At 47.1% G+C, this 22,381-nt stretch overlaps 1 protein-coding gene across 3 annotated transcripts in view; it reads left to right on the top strand.

The window, feature by feature from the left end:
* Positions 1-22,381, top strand: part of RERE (arginine-glutamic acid dipeptide repeats) — a 168,178-nt gene that overhangs the window by 49,025 nt on the left and 96,772 nt on the right. For all 3 annotated transcript variants that reach the window (XM_052691543.1, XM_052691541.1, XM_052691542.1), the window contains exons 2-3: positions 1,663-2,133; positions 12,580-12,650. In XM_052691543.1, coding sequence (XP_052547503.1) covers positions 1,809-2,133; positions 12,580-12,650 — 396 coding nt within the window. In that variant the 5' untranslated portion in view covers positions 1,663-1,808. The remainder of the gene's footprint in view (positions 1-1,662; positions 2,134-12,579; positions 12,651-22,381) is intronic.

The following is a 22,381-nucleotide window of genomic DNA, read 5'->3' as shown; positions in this document are numbered from 1 at the left end:
TGGAAGACATTTCTTATTGAGTCTCCACGGACTGTTGCTATCAGTATCCCTGCAACTTCCCTGGCAATTGACAGGTTCATTGTGGCCATCTCTCCTGGAGCTGCACTGGGTTCCCCTGTGTGTTAGCAGAACAACGGCAGCTGCTGTGAGGAGGAAAGCAAATAGAATCGTTTCTTACCTGGATGATTGGTTCATTCAGGAAATGCCCGAGAGATTCGAGCTCCAGCCTGAACTATATCAGTAAGAGCAATTTGTCTCTGTGGCTGTTTCCATTGCTGGAAGCAATAGTTGGCACGGCCAGGAATGCATTGTAGGCTTCGAATACGCAGCTTCACTGCCTCCTTAAAAATCAAAGTAGTCCTTTACTTTCCTCAGCGTGCTCCCAGGCACTTAACATGCAGGCATGCTGCCCTTTTAGGTCCCATGTTTTGTGCTGGAGGTGCTGCAGCCTTCTGCTCAGCGCAGTGGTTCCTGGTCGCAGCAGGCAGTGCAGCATCCTGGGGAGTTGTTGGCTGCTGTGAATTGGGTTGGTACACAATTAGTACACAAATTCGAGTTACAGCTGCTCTGTTTTTATGAATGGTGCAGAATCTGCAGTGTAAGATGGGACTGGACTGTGTTTTAGGATAGCAGCTTGAACTCCTGGGAGGAGTAATAGGGGCTGCTGGTGTGACTTGCTGCATTGGCATTCTCTTGTACTGAGTATCAGGTATCTCTTCTGAAGAGGTGTGAAGTGTTTTGAGTACTTCTCTGCTTGCTCTTGGTTTGTGTGTGTTTTTTTTTTTTTCTGTGCAAAGCAAAATAATGGGTTTCCTAGCTCTTACCCTGGATTGATGACCATGGGAAGATAGATATCTGAGCTGCTAGAAGGCTCTCTGGAGACAGAAAGTGCTGCTGGCTGCTGCTGCGAGGTGTAGCGTGCAGAATGCAGGCAGGATCGTTTTGATCTGAGCAACAGAGAGGGCGTTTGAAGGAAACTCCATTTTGAGAGAACAGAATAATGAGACGAGGCTGCACAGGGCCGGTGCTCTTTGGCCTGCAGTTTGGCTGCTGGGGATGGCAGAGGGGGGAGCTGGGTGGTGGGCAGCCCCTCTGTGCTCTTGGCTGTGCTTTGGGGATCCTGGCCCACAGGACAAGGTTTGCAAGGTTCTCTTGCAGCAGAAAATCCGGGCTTGCTTACTCTAGGCTTGCACTGAAGGAAAAAATAATGCAGTTGATTTTAAGAGTATTGATTAAATGATCAAGGAGGTAAAAGCATAGGATTATCTCTTCCCATTCTATTCCCCAGCAGGAAACTGAGTGTGTGAAGCTGGTGGCTTATAAAATCCACCTCCCTGTCTTCTGTTAGTGGTAAAGCAAGCATGATGTGTGGAGAAGCAAATTCTCTAAGTACTGTTTTATTTTCAGTTCATTCATTCCGGTACTCTCTGGGTTACAGCTTGGTTGTAAAACCACTCACTCTGGTTTTGGGAAGGTGGGTGAAGCTGTCATTTCCACAAGTGCTTTAAAGGGCTGTCTCGTATTTGCAGCATTGTATTTTCTGTGCTAAATAACTTTGGGGTGTGGGCTTGTCTTGTTTTCATGGGTGTTTTCAGAAATCGAAAGAAAGCTGAATATTAACACAGGCTTTTTCCCCTCTTTCCTCCCCCTTCCTCCTTCAAGAACCTTTTTAAAACGCTGGGGTTGTTGGAGTGGTTGAATTTTTCCTGGATTTGAGTGAGAAATTCAGAAGACTGAAGCCCAGGCTCACTGTCTACCTTTCACGGAGGCCCAGCCGTGAGAGGACAGAAGAAGGCACGTGGCGAATCATGACAGCGGACAAAGAAAAAGACAAAGACAAAGAGAAGGACAGGGATAGAGACCGGGACAAGGAGCGAGACAAGAGAGATAAGGCGAGGGAGAGCGAGAACTCGCGTCCTCGGCGGAGCTGCACGTTGGAAGGAGGTGCCAAGAATTATGCAGAGAGCGACCACAGCGAAGACGAGGACAATGACAACAACAGTGCCACCACGGAGGAGTCCACGAAGAAAAGCAAAAAGAAACCACCCAAGAAGAAATCCCGATACGAGAGAACAGACAACGGTGAAATCACGTCTTTCATCACGGAGGATGATGTTGTGTACAGGCCTGGAGGTAAGAAGTTCCTGTGTTACGTTTGCCTTGCAGCTGTTTGTGCACTTAGCTGCAGCACACGCTGTGCTCTGCTCTCTTCCTACTCCAAGCTGTGTTTGTATGGGGGCAGGTTGTCACGTTCCCATTGGAGACAATTATGGGTGCACGCACAAAGCTTTGCAGATACGTGTGTTTACATCTGTTGAGATGGATGTGAGCTTTCCTTTAAGAATGAGCCACCTTTTTCACTTTCTACTCCATTAACTGTGTCCAAGGGTTTTAAATTGAACTGGACCGTGCACTGTGCACATTGGTCTGAACTTGAAACTAGGCGTTATCTGAGCTGGAGGTTGGATGAGGTGGCATTTCCCCCCCATTTCTAAATTGTTCTGCAAGTCCGTTTTGTTTGTTGAAATCCTCATCTCTTCTCCTTGAGGAATAAATCAGGTGAGTTAAGATCTCACTCCCATTATCTCATTTGCTTTCCCTGCCCTCCCAGTCACTAGCTAATGCATGTAAACAGCAATGTGGACTGAGCAAAATCACTGGTGTCAGAAGGTGTCTGGGTGTGAGGACAGCAGAGAGAAGCTTGCATTGTGCTCTGGATGTCCTGGACGTGCCATGCAGTTGCTGCAAAGCTCACATGAGGTTTTCAGTCTCATGTAAGGTTTCAAGTTATAACCTGTGGCTGCTGCCAGCTAACTCCTTCATGAAAGTAAAATTGCAGAGATTATTCACCTGGTTGTATTCCTTGTTTTTTGAGCAAAAAAGTCCGTGTTCATCCGTGCTGTGTTTTAGTAGTTAATTGCAGTTGTTTGTTTCACCACGAGGAATATTATCTTGAACTGTACTGTTCAGAGTGCTGGCTTAGGGGCTCTGCCAGTTTTATATTGCTCTCTGTCAAATGATTGCTGTGGTACAGTAATGCTGCTGGAGTAGATCAGATGAATTCCAAATAAAATCCATGGAAACTACAGAGGTAAAAGCTTGTCTGATTTTTCTATGAGGTGCTGCATGTCTCAAGTACTAAAATGTCAATTGTGTGGGTAATGTAAGTGGTTGAAGTGCTCCATCCAGGTGTGGCTGCAGGAAATGCTCTGAAGAGCCCCTTGTACACGTGCAGCACAAGCTGCAGGGGTGCTGCAATAGGGCTGTCTGTACTTGGGTGCAGAAGTTGGTCATTCTACATGGAAGCAAACTACAGATGTTTGTGAGAACAGCTTACCTGCTGAAATGCTTCAGTGACGTCTTTGGAACAGATAGAAAGGTCTTTTTGTCTCCATCAGGGCTCGTTGCTGAGTGGTGTCTGTTGCTTGAGCAGTAGCAATAGGGAGCCTGCCTAAGGATCAGCTTTGGAGCAATCTTATTTTCAGTGTCAGAGGATGAAAAATACAAGTATGTTAGGAACAGCTGTTGTGTGGGCCCAGCAGTACAATGCGATATGCTGGCTTTCATCGCAGAAAGACTTGGCGTAAAATTAAGATGGAAAATCACAGTGCTCTCAATTTCATTCTGTAGCAGATTGGAGGAGAATTAGTGCTTTGTTCAGGAGCTGCAGTGCTCTCTGTACCACTGATGCAGCGGCGCTTGGCTGGAGGTTGATCTGCAGGGCAGCAGGAAGCACAGCTTGCACCTTTGCAAGAGAGTTGTGGAAGGAGGGAGCAGATAGCATTTGTTTCCCCACACAAGAATCCGTTCAGAAGAGAAAGCTCCGTGTACAGACATAGCTGGAGCCCTGCGTGTGGGGGGTAGCTGCCCGTGCTGGGGGAGGTGGTGGCTGTGCACCCTTTCCACGTGTGTGATTCTGTCTCTGAGGTACTAAGCCCTCATATGGATGAATTAAAGGTCTGCATTTTCGATGTTGGTGTTACCTTATTTCAGTAGGAATCAGCCCAGGAGCTGTGCTGTACCACTGTTTGTCCCATTGCTCGTTGTGCTTTCATACTGGCACCTGTCTCTTGCCTTGATCTGCAGGAGCAATGCGAGCACGTGCTTGTCAGTGCAGTGCTGGAGGGGTGTGAGCAAGGATGAGACCATAATGGACCTGTTTGAGATTTTTAAAAGCTCTTTTAATTTAAAGTATTACTTCCTAACAGAAGCAAGCTTCTGAATTCACACCTCAGTGCGTAATATATATTCTCAAAGAGTTATAGTGCATATTGCAGAAGAAAGTCTTGCATCTTCTGGCTAGGAGGTTATATATAGGGAGATGTGTGTGTGTAACTAAAGGTATAAATTGCATACAGTTTGGGAGAGTTGAAGGGAATTTAAGTCAGTGAGACTCACCCAGCAAGGATTAGAAAGATGAATGTGAAAGGTGTGTGCAGAATGGATAGCTGTCTCTAGCTTACATCTTCAGGGAAGGGAAATCTTTTCCATTTGTCTGATTCCATCTCTTAAATACTCTGCTGTGATCAGGAGGGATGCTGAAGGTCTGTGCTTTGTACCCGTGAAGCCCTCGGTTGCAGTCTCCCTCTGTCTGCTGTGCAGCAATTAATCCAGCACTTGATTTTTTGTGCTAAGCTCAGCACCTGTATTTGAGTAACAGTAATTGTAAGTAAATAGATCATCAGATACTCAAACAGGTTATGCTGTTGTGTTAATGTGCAAATACTGTTCTTATTAATTTGCATGGACATAATGAACATATGCATAGCTTTAAACCATGCATCTAAATTTGAGTAGAGCTTAGAGATGACACTGTGCAATTAATCTCCTTGGCTCTGTTGGCACTCACATGGATCTGTCCTGAAAGCTGCTGGCCCACATCCCCATCTGTCCCCTCCGTTTCCACAGCCTCCCTTTCACTTCCTTTTGCATCTCTGGTTTTAATTTGCTTGGCAGTTCTCACCTTGTTCTTGTCACGGTAAGAAAGTCACTCTTGTTGCACAGAGTGAATTGAGGTTTGGTGTTGAGCAGTGCTCCCCAAGTGCACCTCATGGCTCTGCTGGTGCCATTGCTGTCGTGACATTACTGGGATGGCACAGTGAGTCTGCACTGGGAAAGCTGAGCTGGGTGGAAGTTTGGGCTGGTTTGGGAAGCAGGTGGCTTGGTGTCACCTGTGGACCAGGACAGCACTGTTTGCTCTGCCTGTATAGGAACATTTAAAGGGATCTGCAGGGATTAAAAGGATTGTTGAGGATCTGTTTCTGCAGTGACATCAGTAGCTGTGTAAACAACACCTCAGCAAGAGGAGCTGATGTGAGGTAATGGAAGGCAAAATGCTGCTGCTGGGAGAGCCAGGCGTTAGCTGACTGCATCTTTCCCTAGGCCAGGCTGACTGCTGAAGTGATGTGAGTGCAGTGCAGCTGGGAGGGCACCGGGGCAAAGAAGCTGCACCTCATCTGTGTGATCATCAGTGCAGTGTGAGTACAGTGAGAGCATGTCTCCAAGTAGCACCCATCTGTGGTTGTGCCACGTTTCTCCATGTGGGCTGGCAGTCTTCTGGCATCTGCTCCTGTGTCCAGTTAAAATATCCAGCTCTGTAGTTCAGTGATAATGTCATATTGGCCTTGGTTTAGCCATAGCCCTTGCAGTGAGTGCAGTAGCCAGGTGTTTTATCTCCCTCATGTGCACATGGCAGAGGTGTGTGAGGCCGCGTTAATGAGCAGAAAGCCTGCAGGTGGACCTGGAAGCAGTGCAGTCTGTGAGGTGCAGTTGAGAGTTGGCAGTGCCTGTCTGAGCACTCAGCCCTTCCTCTCTTGCTATGGCTGTAAGAACACTTGTGGCACTGCAGCACTTCCCTTTGTATGTCATAGATGTTCCAGTCTGCTCCATGGCTTATTTCTTGTGGGCATAGTTCAGATATTGCTGCTGGAAGATAGAGCTGGACATGTGTGTGGACTTCTCTAGAGCTGCAGGTTGGTGTCACTTTGGGATTCCTCTGTGTTTCTGAACCCCACTCGGTGAGCCGCTGTCAGAGAATGGAGGAGGTTGGATTTGCAGGTCAGATACTGTTGCAAAATACCACTGCTCAGTTGTCACCAAAGGTATCCAAGGGAGTTCTTACATGGTTTTCACTAGGATATGTTCTGCATTACGGTGTTTGGCCCTTTTCCAAAGGGAACGCTTGGACTCTGAAGTGTGCGTCCCCGTCAGCAGCCAGGCACGGAGCCCACAGTGTGATGTTGTTGTGCTGTCACATCCAGAAGCACCAGGGTCACGTTTGGGGCCGGCGTGCAGCCCTGGTGCTGAGCTCCATCCCATGGAGCGTGGCCAGCACTGCTTCCAGCTGCAGAGGAGCAGTGATGCATCTCTGTGGTCCGGTGAGACAGAGATGCCCTCCTGCCTCTCTCCATAGCAGCAGCAGTTCAGGCCTCCAAATTCCAGAGCTTTGTTTCACTCCTGGCTCTGTCTTGTGAATTGTTCCCTGCATGTTTGGCATTGTTATAACTGAGGAAATCGCTGACATAGTTGTTTTAATCTGGAAACCCCCACCAGCTTTATCAGACAACCAGCCGGTTTTGTAACAGTAAACAGAGGGAGGGGGAGGAAGCACTTTGTGATAAGCAGCTCGGTGGTATTTGGGTTGCTGAGTGTCAGCAGGATGGAAGCGCAGGGATTTGGCTCGCTCCTTGACAGTGACTGGCTCCTGTCTGACATGGCTCGGGTGCTTGTCAGCCTTCCAGGTGCTGCCTCCTATTTATTCTGACAGCTTTACCAGCTGAGAGAGGTGGGCATGCCAGAATTCAAGTGTAAAAATAGATGTGTTATGAATATGTATCTTCTGTAAACCTTGAAGTTCTGGCAAGGTTTTTTTTTTTTTTGAGATCTGTTAAGAAGTTGGAAAAGATGGGGTTTTTTTTCCTTTTTTCCTGGGGAATTGTAAAATTGGAATTTTATACTTAGCAGGCAGAAATGGAATGGAGTGACTTGTGGTAGCTGTGGGGTTTGAGCTGGGGCCATTTGTGGAGCAGACTGTGCTGTTAATGGCTCCCTTCCTCCCTTTTCAGGTGCTGGGAGGAAGAAAAGCCCATTCTCAGGTGGGAGCATCCCCAGGGCTGAGCTGGTGGCTGAGCACCTACAGCCCCTTTGCTTTTGCTGTGGGGGAAGTCAGTGGTGTGGGAGGTGCTGCAGCCCGTGCCTGAGCCTTTATAAAGCTGGGGACTGCAGCCTACAATTAACTGTCATTAATTTTGTTGAATAGAAATATGTTCCATTTATTGTACAATCAGGAGCCAGGCTTGAATGAGTTTAAATAGATGAAATCTAAATTATACTGACAGTCCATTAAACAGCAGCAGAAACCCTTTAAAGAAAATGGATTCGCTATGATACCAGTTTATAATAAAATCATTTGCCAAATAAGAACTACAGTCCAGGCATCAGGAATACTCCTGCGAGCCTCAAATGAGCACAGTAAATTGCTGGAGCCATTTATTGCAGAGCAGGGCTCGGCGCGTGGTGCTGCGCCGGGGAGCGAGCAGCACTGCTTGAAATCTGCTCAGCAGGAAGTGACAGTGCGAGATCAGCACTGCAATTTGTTTGCTGTCAGCCATACAGGGGAAGAGAGGCAACTGCACAGCTCCCGGCCTGTCAGCTGCAATATTTTTCTAGATGAAACCACGTATCTGGCGTTCCCGATGTGTTTTTTCTCTGTAGTCTGTGGCTGGCATTAAAGCACTGTGCCCAAGGTGTGCTGCAGTGAGAGCTCTGTTTCCTTTACTGACCTTTGTTTTCAGGCACTTGGGAATCTATGTTTAGAACATTGAGAGACAGTTGAGGATTTTCCTTTTCGTTTCTTCCTTGCTTTTTTTTTCCTTTCTTCCAAGCCCAGGGTGGTGCTGGCAGAGCTGAGCTGCTGCACAGGGCTTGTAAAGGAGCACTGCCCTCCCTGTCACTGTGTTAATGGGGGTAGAGCAGGACAGGCAGGCACACACACACAGTATGGCTTCAGCATGCTGGCTGGATGGCTGACTGTGGAACAGGTGCTTGCACTGCTTTGCTGGACCTGCTGCCTCTGCTAGTTGCTGTTAGTGGATGCATGGACTCGTGGAACTTGGTGCTTACACGGCTCTGTCTCATTTCTTGTTGTGCTTAGCAGAGTGACTGCACATCTGGTGTGTTATCTTTCAGAACATATGTGGAATATCCAAAGGAAAGCAAAGTGAGGGAGGGGATGTGTGACCCAGAGAGCTGCTGGGATGGCGGAGCTGGGCGGTGTGTGTGCATCAATCTGTGTGCTTGCAGTGTGAGAAGCACAGAATCATAGAATGGCCTGGGTTGAAAAGGACCACAGCGATCATCTTGTTCCAACCCCTGCTGTGTGCAGGTCACCAACCAGCAGCCCAGGCTGCCCAGAGCCACATCCAGCCTGGCCTTGAATGCCTGCAGGGCTGGGGCATCCACAGCCTCCTTGGGCAGCCTGTGCCAGTGCCTCACCCCCTGTGATTGAAAAACTTCCTTCTGAGGCTGTGGGCGATGCCTTGCCAGTGGCTTTTGAGGAATCTCCTGGAAGTTTGTGCTGCAGGGCACTTGCAATGTTCTGACTTGGATGGCGCAAGTGCTCACTCATTAGCTGAAACCCAACAGGATTAATTGTGGAGATGGCTGCAACGTAAGCTGCTGTGTTTAAGCTGATAAAGGTTCCTGTGCTCGGTGAGGTTGTTGGTGTTTTTTTAAAGCAAAAGATCTTTCAATCTGCGTATGCCAGCTCTAATTTTAAAAGCAGCTTTTAGTGTGGGAATATTAAAGTAACCCTTCAGAACCAGGGCACATCTGGTGAGTGTCACAAGCCCTAAGGCGTAATGACTCCCTGCCATGTGTCACAGAAATCCTTTGCCTCCAGTGGGAGGTTTTACACAGCATAGGATAGAAAGCAAATGGAGACAGGCAGTGAGACCCACCGGCTGTGCAGGAAACATGGGATTTCTTGCTCTCTCTTGTCCTTGCAGTGGGGAAGGCAGTATTTGTTGGCAAATCAGTGGTCGTGGGATTATGTACTGCTGTTGAGAAACCTCTGTGGACATGCCACTCAAGTGTGTTCAAATGCAGAAATGTATAGAAAGGTGTTTATAGTCAGATTGGGTTTTGTTGGGCTTTATGAAGTGGAAAGCACTGAATGTTATTAGGGGCAAATATTGACAGTATCCATCTGAAATATACCAATGTTGTGAATCCCGCTCTAGAATGAGAGGTGTTGAGATAACTGATTTCAAGTCTTTCAGATTCTTCTCTTGAAAAGTGGGGCACTGAGGTTGTAAGAGATGCTCAGGCTGCTTTGGGTTTGGGCAGTAGTGCTGGCAGTTGGCTGACGAGATCCATTCTGTGCACAAGCTGCAGCTGTTTGGAGCTCAGGTGTTACACAACCTGTGGTCAGTGGAGCAAAAGTGCTGCAGCACGTGGCAGTGCAGTCATGGAGCAGCTGACCCATGTGAGGTGCTTTGTGGGCATCAGCCTTAGCCATGCGGGTTTGTTGCCTTTAGGAAACGATGCGCAGCTTTCCTTTGTCACCTGGTCCACAGAGCTCTTCTTCAAAACGATGTATTTGTGGTTTGGATCTCTGGTAAATGCAAGTAATTGCATTTTATGGTGAGCTTTGAGTGGCTAATGGGACACATCCATAACTGTTCCCCTTCTGGCGCTCTTCCAGCTTCTATCTTTTGTAGCGTTGCTTTACACCTGAATTAACTTGTTCTCTTATCTGCACAGCCTGGATTGCTTTGCAGGCATCTGAATGGGATGTCATCTTTGTTTCTGCTGCTGGCGGGCAGCCAGGTGTGCTTCTCTTCCTTGAACTCATGAGTCAGGGTTTGCTCTGCCCATGGTTGCTGCCAGGTTGTGTTCCTTGGCTTTGTGGGGCCGTTGCAAAGCGATGCTTCTCCCTGCTCAGCGTGCTGCCTGGCAGCATCTGGAGCACAAGGCCTGCAGGGCTGATATTAAAGAAAAACAGGGTCACAGAATTTTCTTTTACCTGCCATCTTCTCGTTCTTCATCCCCAGTGAATGCAGCACAATTTCCTACAAAGGAGTGAGAATCCATTCCGCCGCACAGCCGAATCACTCGCTGGTTGGAGCCAGCAGGGCTTTGCGTGCAAAGCGGTCAGCTGGGGAGTGCTGGGTGGCAAAGTGCTGCAGGGGTGATGTGACCCTGGGGCTGCCAGCAGTGGAGAAGCTGAGCTGAAGCATACAGGGTCAGTAGGAGGAAGCACGGAAGCTGTGTTTGGTCTCAGCTTCCAGGAGGCTGTGAGGCTCTGTGGGAACTGGAGGATTTGGGGTAAAAAGTACTATGTGAGTTATGAGTCAAGCAGCTTACAGTTCTTCTGGTGTTGATGGTTGATTACATATATGATATTTGAAGCTTTTAAAATGCACATATGCATGCTGTTGCAACAGCTGCTACTATCCTAGCTTGAAAATATGGAGCTTGAAATTGGTCATTTGGGAGAGGCAAATTTTGCTCTATCCGAATGGGTGTAATTCTGCATAATTGTACAGAGACACTGGAGGTTGTTGTTTAAAAATGTTTGTAATTCTCCTATTAAAAATAAAAAAAACCTCAAAATTTTAGTGCATTTAGCATCCACAGAGTTGCTGTTTCTTTAGAGACTCTTGCTGTTAGATGTTTGGTTTGTCAAACTGCAGATGGTGAAAAGCAGCAGCACAAACGTGAAGTTGGCCTGCTTGAGAGTGATGGAGAGTGCTGGAGCTGCAAGGTGTGTGTCCTCTGTGGCTGACACTGGTGCAATGAAGTAATCCAGTTCCTAATCCTGTATCTTTGATTCTTCCTGGAAAATAAGCAATATATTTCCAGCTTAAAAAAGCAACCCATTTTGTCAAGCTCATTTAACTTTATTAAGTGCTGCTGTGAAATGATGAGCAGAGCGTTTGTTGATGGATGGAAGCTGGCTGGGTGAAGAAGCCATTGGATGGTGTTGCGTGCAGGAATTTGGCACTTGCAGGTTTGCTTTGCTGCTGCCGTGGCTGAGATGGGCAGTGGGGATTGGTTGCTGGAGGGAGGAGAGGAGGATGCTCTCCCGTGGTCTGGATGCTTGCACACACATCTCTGTGCTTGTGTGAGATGAGATCTCTTCTGGGAACTTGTGCTCCGTGGCTTTAGGCTTTTTAATTCAAGGAATTGCCTACCACTAAATAGTAGTTGTGTTAAGGGGATTTTCTTTTGAAGAACAGGAAGGCCTGGGTAACCTTTTCCCATTTCTCTGGTAAAAGCCTGAGCTATTTGAGCTGTCGCAGCAGGGGTTGGGTGACAGCTGAAGTGATTGCTTTTAGCTGTTTGCTGGCTCTCTGGGGATGGGGCTGAGGCAAGCTGGGGCTGTCAGCGAGGAGCTCCTTGCAGTGCAGAAATCAAGGTGACCTTCTGCCTGGCTTTGATGCTCATGTGCTCTGACACCAACCTGATTTGTAACCTCCTGCAGACCAGCATCTCTCCAGGGCAGCATGGAAAGCCTGGGTCAGTAAAACCAAAACGCCTCTGTGTTGCAATTCCTTCCACTGGGTGTGCAAACTGAGCTGTCCCAGATTTGCATTGAGGCTGAGAATTGAGGAAGGTGAAGATACAGAAAGGGATAAGGAAGGAAAAATCCATGCGTAGATGTGAAGTGAGCGATAAGAAGCTGGAGCCATTTCATGCTCTTCCTCCTGGTCCTGCCTCTGTGGCAGAAATGGGTGTCTGTGGTGTAAGCAGAATTTCCAGGGTGTGAAGCTGTGCTTCCAAATGCATCTTCTGACACTCTAAGACTTGAATGTTTCTCTCTAGAAATATTGAGGTTCAGGGGGACTCCCTCACAGAATAGCTGGGGTTCTGAGTGCACCAGGGCTGCCCTTCGGTAGCTGCTTGGCTGGAGGAGCGTGGATTTCTCAGGTCGTTATCTTTAATCAGGCAGTTCTTTCTCCTCTGTGGGTAGTTTCATTCTGAAACTGCTTCTGGAGCAGTTATTGCTGAAGCCTTTTTAAATACCTTATTTTGCAGCAACCTTGTGGGGTGTCTGGTTGTCAAAAGCAAGCCAAAATAATGACTCTCTTTCTGTCATGTCAAATGTAATTGGAGAAAGCACAGCTCTTCCCCGAGGTAAACCTAATTCAGTGTGCTGCGTTTCATCTGTGATGGGTTGCCTGGGTTTTCTTTACAATTAGAGAAAATACGTTGGTGCAGGGTCCTTAATACCAGGTTAACCACAAAAGATTTGATTAGTTTCCCATCTTGCTTTGGTTCATAGGCTGTGACGTGGTCATTTTATTAACCAGGTTCAGAACGGGCCTCGTATGACTTCCTTTTGTTTTCCTAGCAAAATGTCTGCTCGAATCAAAATGATGCAGCTAATTCCCTTATTTATCATCATAAAGCATCTACTTTCTATTTATGGATCACACTTGGAATAAATTATGTTATGCAAATGAAATGGTGGCTCTTTCCAAGCGTAGGCTGTTTTTAATTTATCCTGTTTTCATGTCCTTTCTTTGAGGTACAGAAGTTAATTTCCATTATTTTAAAATCTTGTTTTTTTTAAAGATTGCGTATATATTGAAAGCCGCCGGCCGAATACGCCGTATTTCATCTGCAGCATTCAAGACTTCAAACTGGTAAGAAACATTTTCACATCTCCTCCTCCTCCTCCTTTTCCCCACCCCTTCTGCAGTGAGGTGCAGTGCCTGGTGGTCTGTGCCTCGTCCCATAGCTCCTCAGCCATCCCACCAGCTGCTCAAAGTCATCCTGCTGCTCAGGCTGAGGTCTGTGCAGCTGTAGTTAATCAGGCTGTAGAGTTCAGGTTGTGCTCTGCTTCGTGATGAGGGTTTGTAACTCATGGGAGATCCAGCTCTGCTGGTGGGAGCAGTGGTTGGGATGGGGCAGCAGTGGCTGCTGGTGGGTTTGGGGGAGCAGAGGCTGTGCTGAGCTGTCTGCACCGTCAGTGTGTGGCCTGCAGCTCGATGTCCCACTGCCTGGCCTTCAGAGTCCAGCCCTGCTTAGACAGCATTGCCAGGTCCCTTTGTGTTGGGGTGGAATTATGAAGCAATGGTTTGTGTTCTGGGCAGGTCTTGCTGAGTTGCAGTTCCCAGGGGTGTTAACAGCAGCAAAAGCTGAAGTTTCTGCTTGTTGCTATTGGTCTAATGCAGCATTACAGCTGTTTGCAGAGCCATGTGGGCACGTTGCACCATGTTTTAGTTTTCAGTATGCAAAGGAAATGACATCAGCGTTGCTGGCAATTTTGTGCATTTTCACATGGAAATAGTGTCATTCCTTTGTTTTCCTTTGCCTACTCCGATTTCTTTAATTTTCCTGCTGGGTTTTTCTTACTGACATAATATGTAAAAAAAATCTTGTAGAAATGATAAAACCGGAAGAAAAAAAAAGAGCAAAAAGCCACCAAAGCCCTTTGATGCTGATGGTGCTTGCAGAGATGAGTCTTCAGTGCATTTGCCACTGTTGATTTTACTGCTGGGGAGAGGAAAGATGTACAGTGGAAAGGACACTTGATGTCTCCTCTGTTGGTGCCAGATAGCAACAGGAACACAGCCCTGTTTTGCCTTCAGCTCAGCGTGTCAAGTGGAGCAGGGAAGAAAAAGTCAACAGCTTTGAAATGTCGCCTGCTAATTAAGTATATTATCATTGGGGTTATGGTAAAGCAGAAGATTTTGGCTGTGTGTACGACTCAGCCTCCCCTTCCTATTGCTCTACATGCTGTTCAGGTGCAAAAGTGGATTTTTACATGTTTTTTCCCCGCTTAGGAGGAATGTAAGCTTGCATTTTAAAAGGGAAAGGCATGATAGTCGAATTTTCAAGGTTTTTTTGTTGTTCAGAACAGTGTGATGTGAAAGGTTCTGCAGGCTACAAACTAACGTGCCCTTAGGGGAGCTTTCATTTGTCTTTTTTGGGTGGAAGATGACACAGCAGGTACAAATCCACTTCTTTTACTTAGCTTTGCCACTCCATGACAATTGCTGTGAAAAGCTCCCCTTCTGAATATACAAATCCTTTCTAGCTCAGTCTTACTTCAGGATCCAAGCAAACCCTGTGTTTGTTTAGGAATGAAGCAAAGGGAGTCAGGTGTGAGGTAACAGTGTTCTGAAGGTAAAATGTCTTGGGTCTGTTCTGCTATTTTCATCTGCATGAACTTTGCTGTAGAGAAATGATGGTATACAGGAGCTGGGGGGAGAGAACTGGTGTGAACGTTGCAGCTTCTGGCTGCATGCTGAGATCTGAGTGCTGGGTTCAGAAAGCAGCAGCCCGGTGCAGGGGCCTTTTGGCTTTAGAAGTTGTAGGATGTGGGGATGAATGGGGGAAGGGTGGCAGGGAAAACAAGATTTGTCAGTCTTCATTTTCTGGTCAAATAACAAGAGTAAGCTCGGTCCAGTTTCTCTTGAGCCCGTCGTTATTCCATTCGACCAAGAGATTAAAATCTCTTTTCTTAGGTCATACTTCTCAGCTTTTGCCTTCTAATCCATTTTGCCTTTGTATGATTAAGAATTTGCTTGCACTTCCTGCATCGCTGGTGGGCTGCATCGATAGCAACCTTCAGTGGCTGCATGGATTTCGACAGACTTTGCATTTGTTCCATGAGGCAGCATCTCCAGCAGATTGCCACCATCTCTCAGGTGCTGTGCTGGGGACAGTGATGCAGGTGCAGAGGTGTGGTGGTCATGGCAAAGCATGCCTGTGGTAGAAGGGCATTCTCTAGGAAGCCTGTGAGCTCTTTGACAGTCAGCAGAACCCAGCATAAAAGGGAATGTTATTGATTGTTCTGTAGAGGCCAAGAACGCTGCCAAGCCCTCTGCAGCCTGATCTGAACCAGATCTAGTTGGCAGAGCTTCCTCTGAGCAGATCTATTAAGTTCCAGAGAGGCACAGATCTAATACAGTGCAGTAATAGAGCTGCAGGAGGAGGGGGAAAAAAAAGTGCAGGTTTCCAGACAGTATTATTACTTGAACTTTTTTTTTTTCCACTCTACCAGATGTCTTTACTAATGGGCTTTTTTGTTAATTTAGCTTTGAGGTAGCACTGGTTTCAGTGTGATTTAAGCTTCATGCTGGGGATGCTCGAGTTTGTGCCTAGCAGTGCTGTGCATTGCTGACAGCGCAGCCCTTGGGTGCTGAGAGCTTGCCAACCCGTGTGACCTCACCTTGGACTGAAAGCTTTGCTCCTGCTGCTGCACCTTGTGCTGGTTGGGAAACTGGGTTCAGCAGAAGGGGAACAGCAGGAGAAGGGCCAGCAGGTTGGTCAGCAGCAGCCACCCATGGCTGTGCCCCTCAGCCAGCACCGAGCGGCTGCTGGCGCTGCTAACGAGCTGCCTGCATCCATGCCACAGCCTAATGCTCCTTGCCCTCTGCTAGTAATAGTGATGATAAATCTGCTCTCTAATCCTGTCCTGTTTAAACCTTTCTTGATATGAATTTCCAGCGTTTGATAAATGAGCCCAGATTTCCTTTTTCAGGTTTTCCTTTTTTCCTCCGAGAGCCCAACCGGCAAATGGGTTTTAGCAGCACGCTTCTGATTTATCATGTTTCAACTTAATTTGGTGTCACATTTAAAATGCTAATGGGCTCCACTTTGAATCTGAGCATCAGAGAGAAACTTGCGGTGCTTTTAAAATGGAAAAATGGTGAATTTGCCTTATGAAAGAAAACATTATTATTTGTGATGCGGTTGCCCTTTGTGCCTGTGTGTTTACTTGATTGAAGCATCTTGACGGCGCTGCTTTCTCCTTGAAGCCTGATTTGAATGGAGCGTGCAGCTGGATTGCCCCAGGGCCTTGTAGCAATTTATAGTCGGGATGGAAAGGCAGAAGTGCATAAAAAGACAGTTGTGAAGAGCCGCTAGTGCCCTGTAATAGAAAATCTGTGTATGATGACCTTGTCTGTGAGGGCCTCTGGGATCGTTTTACTGTGATCCAAAGGGTTATAAAATGGAAAGGATTGCATCTCACCGGGAATAGAGAGGAAAGAAGAAAAGAAATCTGTTTTTCTAAATTATGCTGTGTGTGCTTCCTCTCCTTTGTATTCTTCCTACATCCAGCCCCGAGTGTTAGCAGCGGTTACGGCAGGGATCTGGCACTCTGTGTGCTTGTATAGGCGCTGATGCTTTGAATGCAAATATCTGGGTGAGGATGCTGTAGCCACAAGCGTTGATGTATTTAAAAGCCTCGCTCTGTTTGTAGATGAATTGATGTTCTGTTCCCGAACCACGGCTGAATTAATTTGCGGCTAATTTTTCCTGGCCGGTTACGAGGCGGCCTGACCTTTTCCATTTTGGTGTGGAAAAAAAACTGCTGATGAATACAGATTCTGCCTTCTCCAGGTGGGTCTCCCCTTTGCAGCTGGGACCGGCTGAAAGATGTCCTTTCTCCCCCAGTTCCCATCCTGCGCTCACCCTGGGCGCTGCAGGGCACCGGGCTGCGCGCTGCCGGGAGGCGGACGGATGGGTGAGACGTTTGAAGGAGCACTGAATTATTTAAGCTCCAGAATTTAGACTGCAAATGAGATTGGCTGTTAGGTCTAATGTGGAGCAGATTGAAATGCTGCTGTGATTACAGAGGGGCACGTGTGGGGCAGGAGATTAGTATGAAAATGTGGGCGTGGGGGGCTCGGAGGGGAGCAGCGAGGAATGATGGAGAATCAGAGGTGACAGTTTAAGGATTGCATGGCAGGAGCTGCACGGTGATTAAATTCACTGATGCTGTCATTGAGCTGTAAGGCTGAAGATAACATTCTCTCCCTGTGCTGAAAACAAGAATCAATACAAACTCCTTGACAGGAGCTAAATTATTAAATAGAGCCTTTCTTGCAATGTTTCATTATCTGGGATTTACCTCAGCTGGTGATTTGTCAGCGGAGCGGGGAGATTTGCTGGGCATTTTGTATTTAAATCATTCCAGATGCATATGAATCCATTTTGATAATTCCCTTCCCTTTTAAAATGCTCCTCGATAGATTTGTGATTCGCTTTTGCCCAGATGACACTTGGGATTTTTGCACAGATTGGAGCTGTGCAGTGCAGTAGGGTGAGGGCTCCTCACATCCTGGTAACAAAAAGTGTGTGTGTAGCATCAGGCTGTTCTTAAGTGCCGAATTGATTTGCTTGCCTTTGGGGTGTTAAATTAGCAAGCTGTTGGGAATGCTTTTCAGCTGGGGTTGAGCTGTAGAAAGAAGAGGGAGGCTGCTCTGGGTTTGGGGGTTAATGTGCACTGAACTTGATAGAAAAATAAAGCAGCGTTCTTGCTCCTGTTGTCTGCTTTCTGAAGGCAGGGCAGAGCCTGGCTCTCCTGCAGGAGCTGAGCCAGCATGTCTTGGGCTGCAGAGCTGCTCACGGAGCTGTGCTGTGCTGGCAGCCATCTCTATCTCCATCCATGGCATTATATTGTCAAGTCAAGAGCGTTGAGGATTTTTGGGGGTTTTCTGTTGTTGTTCTTTTTTTTTCTGCATAGATTTCACAATGCAGTGCCCCACTGCAACCGGATTCATTTCCTATGGAATGGTGTCCTATGTCACAACAGCATCATTGCCTTTTGGAAGGGGAGACAGCGTTCACTTTTGGGGTTTCGGGCAGATGGGAACACTGTTGAGAACAAGGATTAAACAGCTGGGAGTGAGGACTGTCTGTACGTGGTTTTAGGGCTCGAATCCAGCTCTTCCACCATTCCCCTCCATCTGCCCACGCTCCGTACAACTGAAATCCAGGCTGTACCATTTATGGGTTACATATGGGGAAAAAAAAATAATCCTGGAGAATAACCCATTTTTTCATGCACTCGCTCTGCATGTTCTGCACCAGCGGGCAGCTGAGAGCACAGGCTCCAGGTACCCCCAAAGGGAGAACATGGTGAGCTCAGAGCAAACCAATGGTGCCATGGATTGCTGCCTGTCGGGGTGAAGCTGCTGGCTTTTGAGAGCTGACTCCTGTGTAGAGCAGGAAGGGCAGTTGTGAGGACAGCAGGGACCAAAATAGGGTTGAATGTCGTCGTATAATGCCATGCTCGCCTTGCAAAATTGCTATTCTTATTTTACTTAATTTAAAAGTAGAAAGGGAAGAAGGAAGGAGTGATGGAAATAAATCCCATCAATGCTCCCCATACCCCATTCCCTACAACGTCGCGCATTGTATGAAAGCAGTGGCTTGGCTGCAGGTACAAGGACAGAAGTGGTTCCTCTGTGCATCTGACTTGGCCGTGCTTTCAGATTCTGAAGGCATTTCTCACAACGGTGCATTCCTCAGCATCTTCTGCTTTTGCACTGCCTTGTTCCCTTGTAGCAGAGTGAAGCTTATTTCCTGCACCTGAGAGTGAGATAATTGTCTGCTAAATAAATCAGCAGTTGTCATCTTAAAACATGGAGAGAGACAAAACGTTATTTCTTTTTTTTTTTTTTTTTAAATATGCATTAAATGGTTCATTTGCTGCTTTACATGTAGCAAGAGAAGATGGAACTAGAACAAATTTAGCCGTGTCCTCTGGTGTTGAATAGTGAGGGCATCTGTCATGTTTAATAACGCTTCTGACCTTTAGGATTATCGCAGTTGGAAATTTTCTCTCTGGTCATTTGGGGGTACTTGAGCGCTGTGTCCCTGCTCAGTCTCCAAAGATACATTGTTATGCTTCATGAGCCCGTGAAGATAATTCATTAAGGGAAATTTGTTTTCCCTCTTTCGAAACGGTTTTCCGTAGGGAAGGGGAGATGTCACTGTGATGGCTACATCTTAGTGCGTCCCAGCCCTCCTGCTTGCTTGGCTGTTCCTGGGGGACACGAAGATGTCACTTGGCTGCGTGTTTCCCTCCGGCCCTGGGCAGCACAGCTGTGTGTTTGTGGCTCTGTGTGGTGCTGGCTGTGCCCATAAGGATCTGGCTGTGGTCCCTCTGCTGGGCGTTGCTTGGCAGCAGGTACGTGCTGGGCACCTGCTCTGTGCTGCCCACTGCTTCCTTCCCATCCCTGCTGTGAGGGGCTGTTCCCAGGTGCTGCCCCACTCTTGCTGTGTCTCTTAAAGGTGGTGATTATTGGGGCTGTTCTCTGTAGATTTCAGGTTGGCGCGCCGCGCTGTGTCGCAGGGTGTTGATTTGGTGCTGTTAGAAAACACTGGGGAAGGTCTTCAGATGGGCCTGAATCTGGCTGCTGGTGAGAGGAGCAGAAATGCTGGCACACGGGAAGAACAGCAGAGCTGCTCTCTGTGTGGCTGCTGCGGGTGGCAGGAGGCAGCGGCTCTCCTCTCGTGCAGCACCTGTGAGATGCACCAGGCCAGCGCTGCCTGGTGACCCTGGAAGATTCTACCTGGGGCCTGTGTGGAAAGCATAGATGGGGTTCAGGGCATGGCTGCTGGCTGCACAGCCCGAAATGCTCGTGTGCTGTGTGCATGAGGTAACCTGTTCTTCTCCCTGCCTGGGACTTGGAGCAAGGAAGAGGAAAGCACGTGATGGATGTGCGTTTTTGACTCTGTAGTCACTGAGCACCAATCCAGGGAGAATTTGAACTTGTAATTTTGATTAAAATGATTGATTTTTAAATCAGTCTGCGTTCGTTTTGGGCCATTGGAGGGTATTTAAAAGGAGAAAAACCTCTTAATTAAATTAGCAGCACGTAAAGTATCCTGCTCTGCTGTCAAAGCGGAACTTCTGGTTTGTTTTGCTTTTCTTTTTATAACCCACGTCCTTCAAGGTCCTGTTTATTGGCACAGTGTGAAGATAAAAGCAATGCAAAAGTATTAAAATAAACGACAAAAAAAAAGAGTTGTTGCTGAGTGAATCTTAAATTTGAGCTCTTTCCTTGTGGAAAATACACAAGCTGTGTTGTTCTGTAAAGCTTCTCTTAATCCATGCACCTGGAGCTACTATTGATACACCCAAGGGATGCTGTGCAAAACAAACAATGTTTTCCTTTGAGTTGGAGAACTTCCTTTTTTCCAGTCGTAAAATGTTGATTGTAATTACAGCATCAAAGAGAGCAGAAACCTGTCTGAATGTAAGGGCCATCTTTCAAGGTAAGGCACTGTGAGAGTGGTGCTGTGCTCAGTAGTTGTCTGCAGGAGCGTGAAGTGCGCCCTGATGTCCTGGAGCTGTCTGGAAGTTCTCAGAGCTCACAGGAAAGGGTGACAAGCCTCACTCCAGGGGGAAACCCTGTGTCCTGATCTTGGTGTGATCTTGGATCACGTGGGATCCTTGCTGGAAGCAATTAATAGGAGCAGCACAGCAGGCTGTGTCCTGGGGTGCTGTAAATAAGACCTGACTAGCAGCTGTAAGGAGGCTTGTTCTGTTTACAGATCTTTTCCTATAAGACGTATCAGTGAGGCTGTTGAACTTCAGGGTCTTGCTCTTGGAACATTTGCAGCGCAGTATTTGTGCAGTGTTGTTTGCTCTCTCTTTTACAGTTAAGGTTTCCATGAAGTGGATTCATTACCAGTCACAGCCAGTGTGAGGGGTTTGGCAGGTCAAATAATGAATTTAGTTCCTCGCAACACTGAATTTTAAAGGTGCTGTTGCTGGCAGTGTCTCATACTGATGACTGGGGGAGGAAATGATCCATCCCTTCTGCTGTGACTTGCAGTCACAATGCCAGTGATGTCTGATTCAGATGAACTTTGCTCAAATAGCTTAGTGACACCCAAGTGCTCGCATTATAGTGAGCGTGATCATCTTAGGAAGTCTGTGTGCATGAGTTAGTGTAAAATGTGTCTGTGTGAAGTGCGTGGAGGATCTAAGAAATGGTAGAGCAGCTCTATATGCTGCATAAAGGATAGGCAGCTTCATGGGTGGAAAGCGTCTTGGGTAGAGTGAGGCCACTTGCACCAGTAAAACAGTGGTGGGAAGAACAGTTAATGTGGCACTTGCACCAAAGGAAGGGGATGGAGGAGGAATTGCAGCTGTTTACACCCTACTGGCTGCGAACCCGTCTGGAATATTTGATTTATAGAAAGAATCAAGTAATTAAGATAAAAGAATATACACGATTCACTACTGTGAAATATTAAGACGTAATTTATGCTCTGTATCTGCTGTAGTTATGATTAGTGACCTAAGGCTGTTGAACTTCCTCTTTATGGATTGCCAAAATGCTGTGACAATTTTCAAGGGAATTACTCTCTTTGAGTTTAAAGAGATGAAAATGGGCTTGCTAACAAGGACCAGCTTCAGAATCTGCTTTCATATTCTTCTTGTTTAAGGAGAGGAAAAAAGAAAAAAAAAAAAGGGAAAGGGAGAAAAGAGGCAATTAGGTCCTTTAGGTGCTTTGATATGTCTGAACCTTAGGACCTAGCAAGGTGCATGCTATGTAATAGCACACAGTGTGTGCAGTGCATGGCAGGAAGGCATTCCCTTGGTGCTGGAAGGATTGAGAGCTGTTGTTTGAAAAGAAGCCATTATTTCAAGGTGTTGCTGTTCTGGCCCTGATGGGTTGTAATGTTTTGCATGTTTGTATTGCAAAATTGCTTGAAAGCGTAGGGATTCTTGCTCCCAGTGCTGCTATCCTTCTGATCAAAGGATATTATTATGGGCTGTGTAGACTGTGATCGAGTGCTTCCCTGCGTTAGTTATGGCAGATTGTAAAGAAATCTTTCAGAATGGTGCCCTGAATTCCAACGCTGTTTGCGTGCTTCCCTGAGCCCACAGAGCATCCTTCCAGATGTGGAACAGAACAGTGTAAGCTGTTGGGCTTGGGAAGCAGTTTGAGCCTTGAAGCAAAAACCTTTGTGTCCCAAAGTACAAAATTCAGCGAGCTGTGGTAAAATACCACCATGAATCTTTCATCTGTCCGCTGCAGCCATCGTGGTGCAGCCATGTGTCACCTATCAGGGCGTCCCCTTGCTCCCAGGGCAGGAGCTCAGTTTGGTGCTGGTGCCTTTTGGCATTGGGTGGATTGAAGCAATTCTGCCATGGGTGCCACCAAAAATGGTGGACCAGGAAAACAAGCAGCTGAGGGAGTCTCTGGAGCATGCTCACACATGAAATATGCAAACTGCATAGTAAATATTTAAATTTGAGCTAATATTGCACCATATTAAAGATCCATTTATTACCGTGCTCGTTGAAAATCACTTGTAGGATGGGTGCTGTAGTTCACAGGGAATGTAAGTGTTGGAAAATGGCTTGTCACAGTGTAGCTGGAGCCAGGGCATGAATATTTTATTTCCCTGTGCCCAGGTAAGGAGCGCTCAGGTGGCTGCAGGCCTTCTAGGTCAGGCTCCTGCTGAGCAGGGACTTTCCTCTTTTCCTCTCCCTCTCTTTGCAAGTAGCACAGGAGGCCCCAGCAGCGTTCCTGCAGATCTCTGAGCCTTAGAGCATGTGGCATGTGCCCTGTTACGTGCTACAAGCAAATAAGTACAAAGCAGGAAGGTGAAATGG

The sequence above is a fragment of the Tympanuchus pallidicinctus genome, unplaced genomic scaffold, assembly GCF_026119805.1.
Source record: "Tympanuchus pallidicinctus isolate F22 unplaced genomic scaffold, pur_lepc_1.0 scaffold29, whole genome shotgun sequence".
Lineage (NCBI taxonomy): Eukaryota > Metazoa > Chordata > Aves > Galliformes > Phasianidae > Tympanuchus > Tympanuchus pallidicinctus.
Note: the sequence above shows the minus strand (reverse complement) of the source record. Positions and strands in the feature narration are given on the sequence as shown.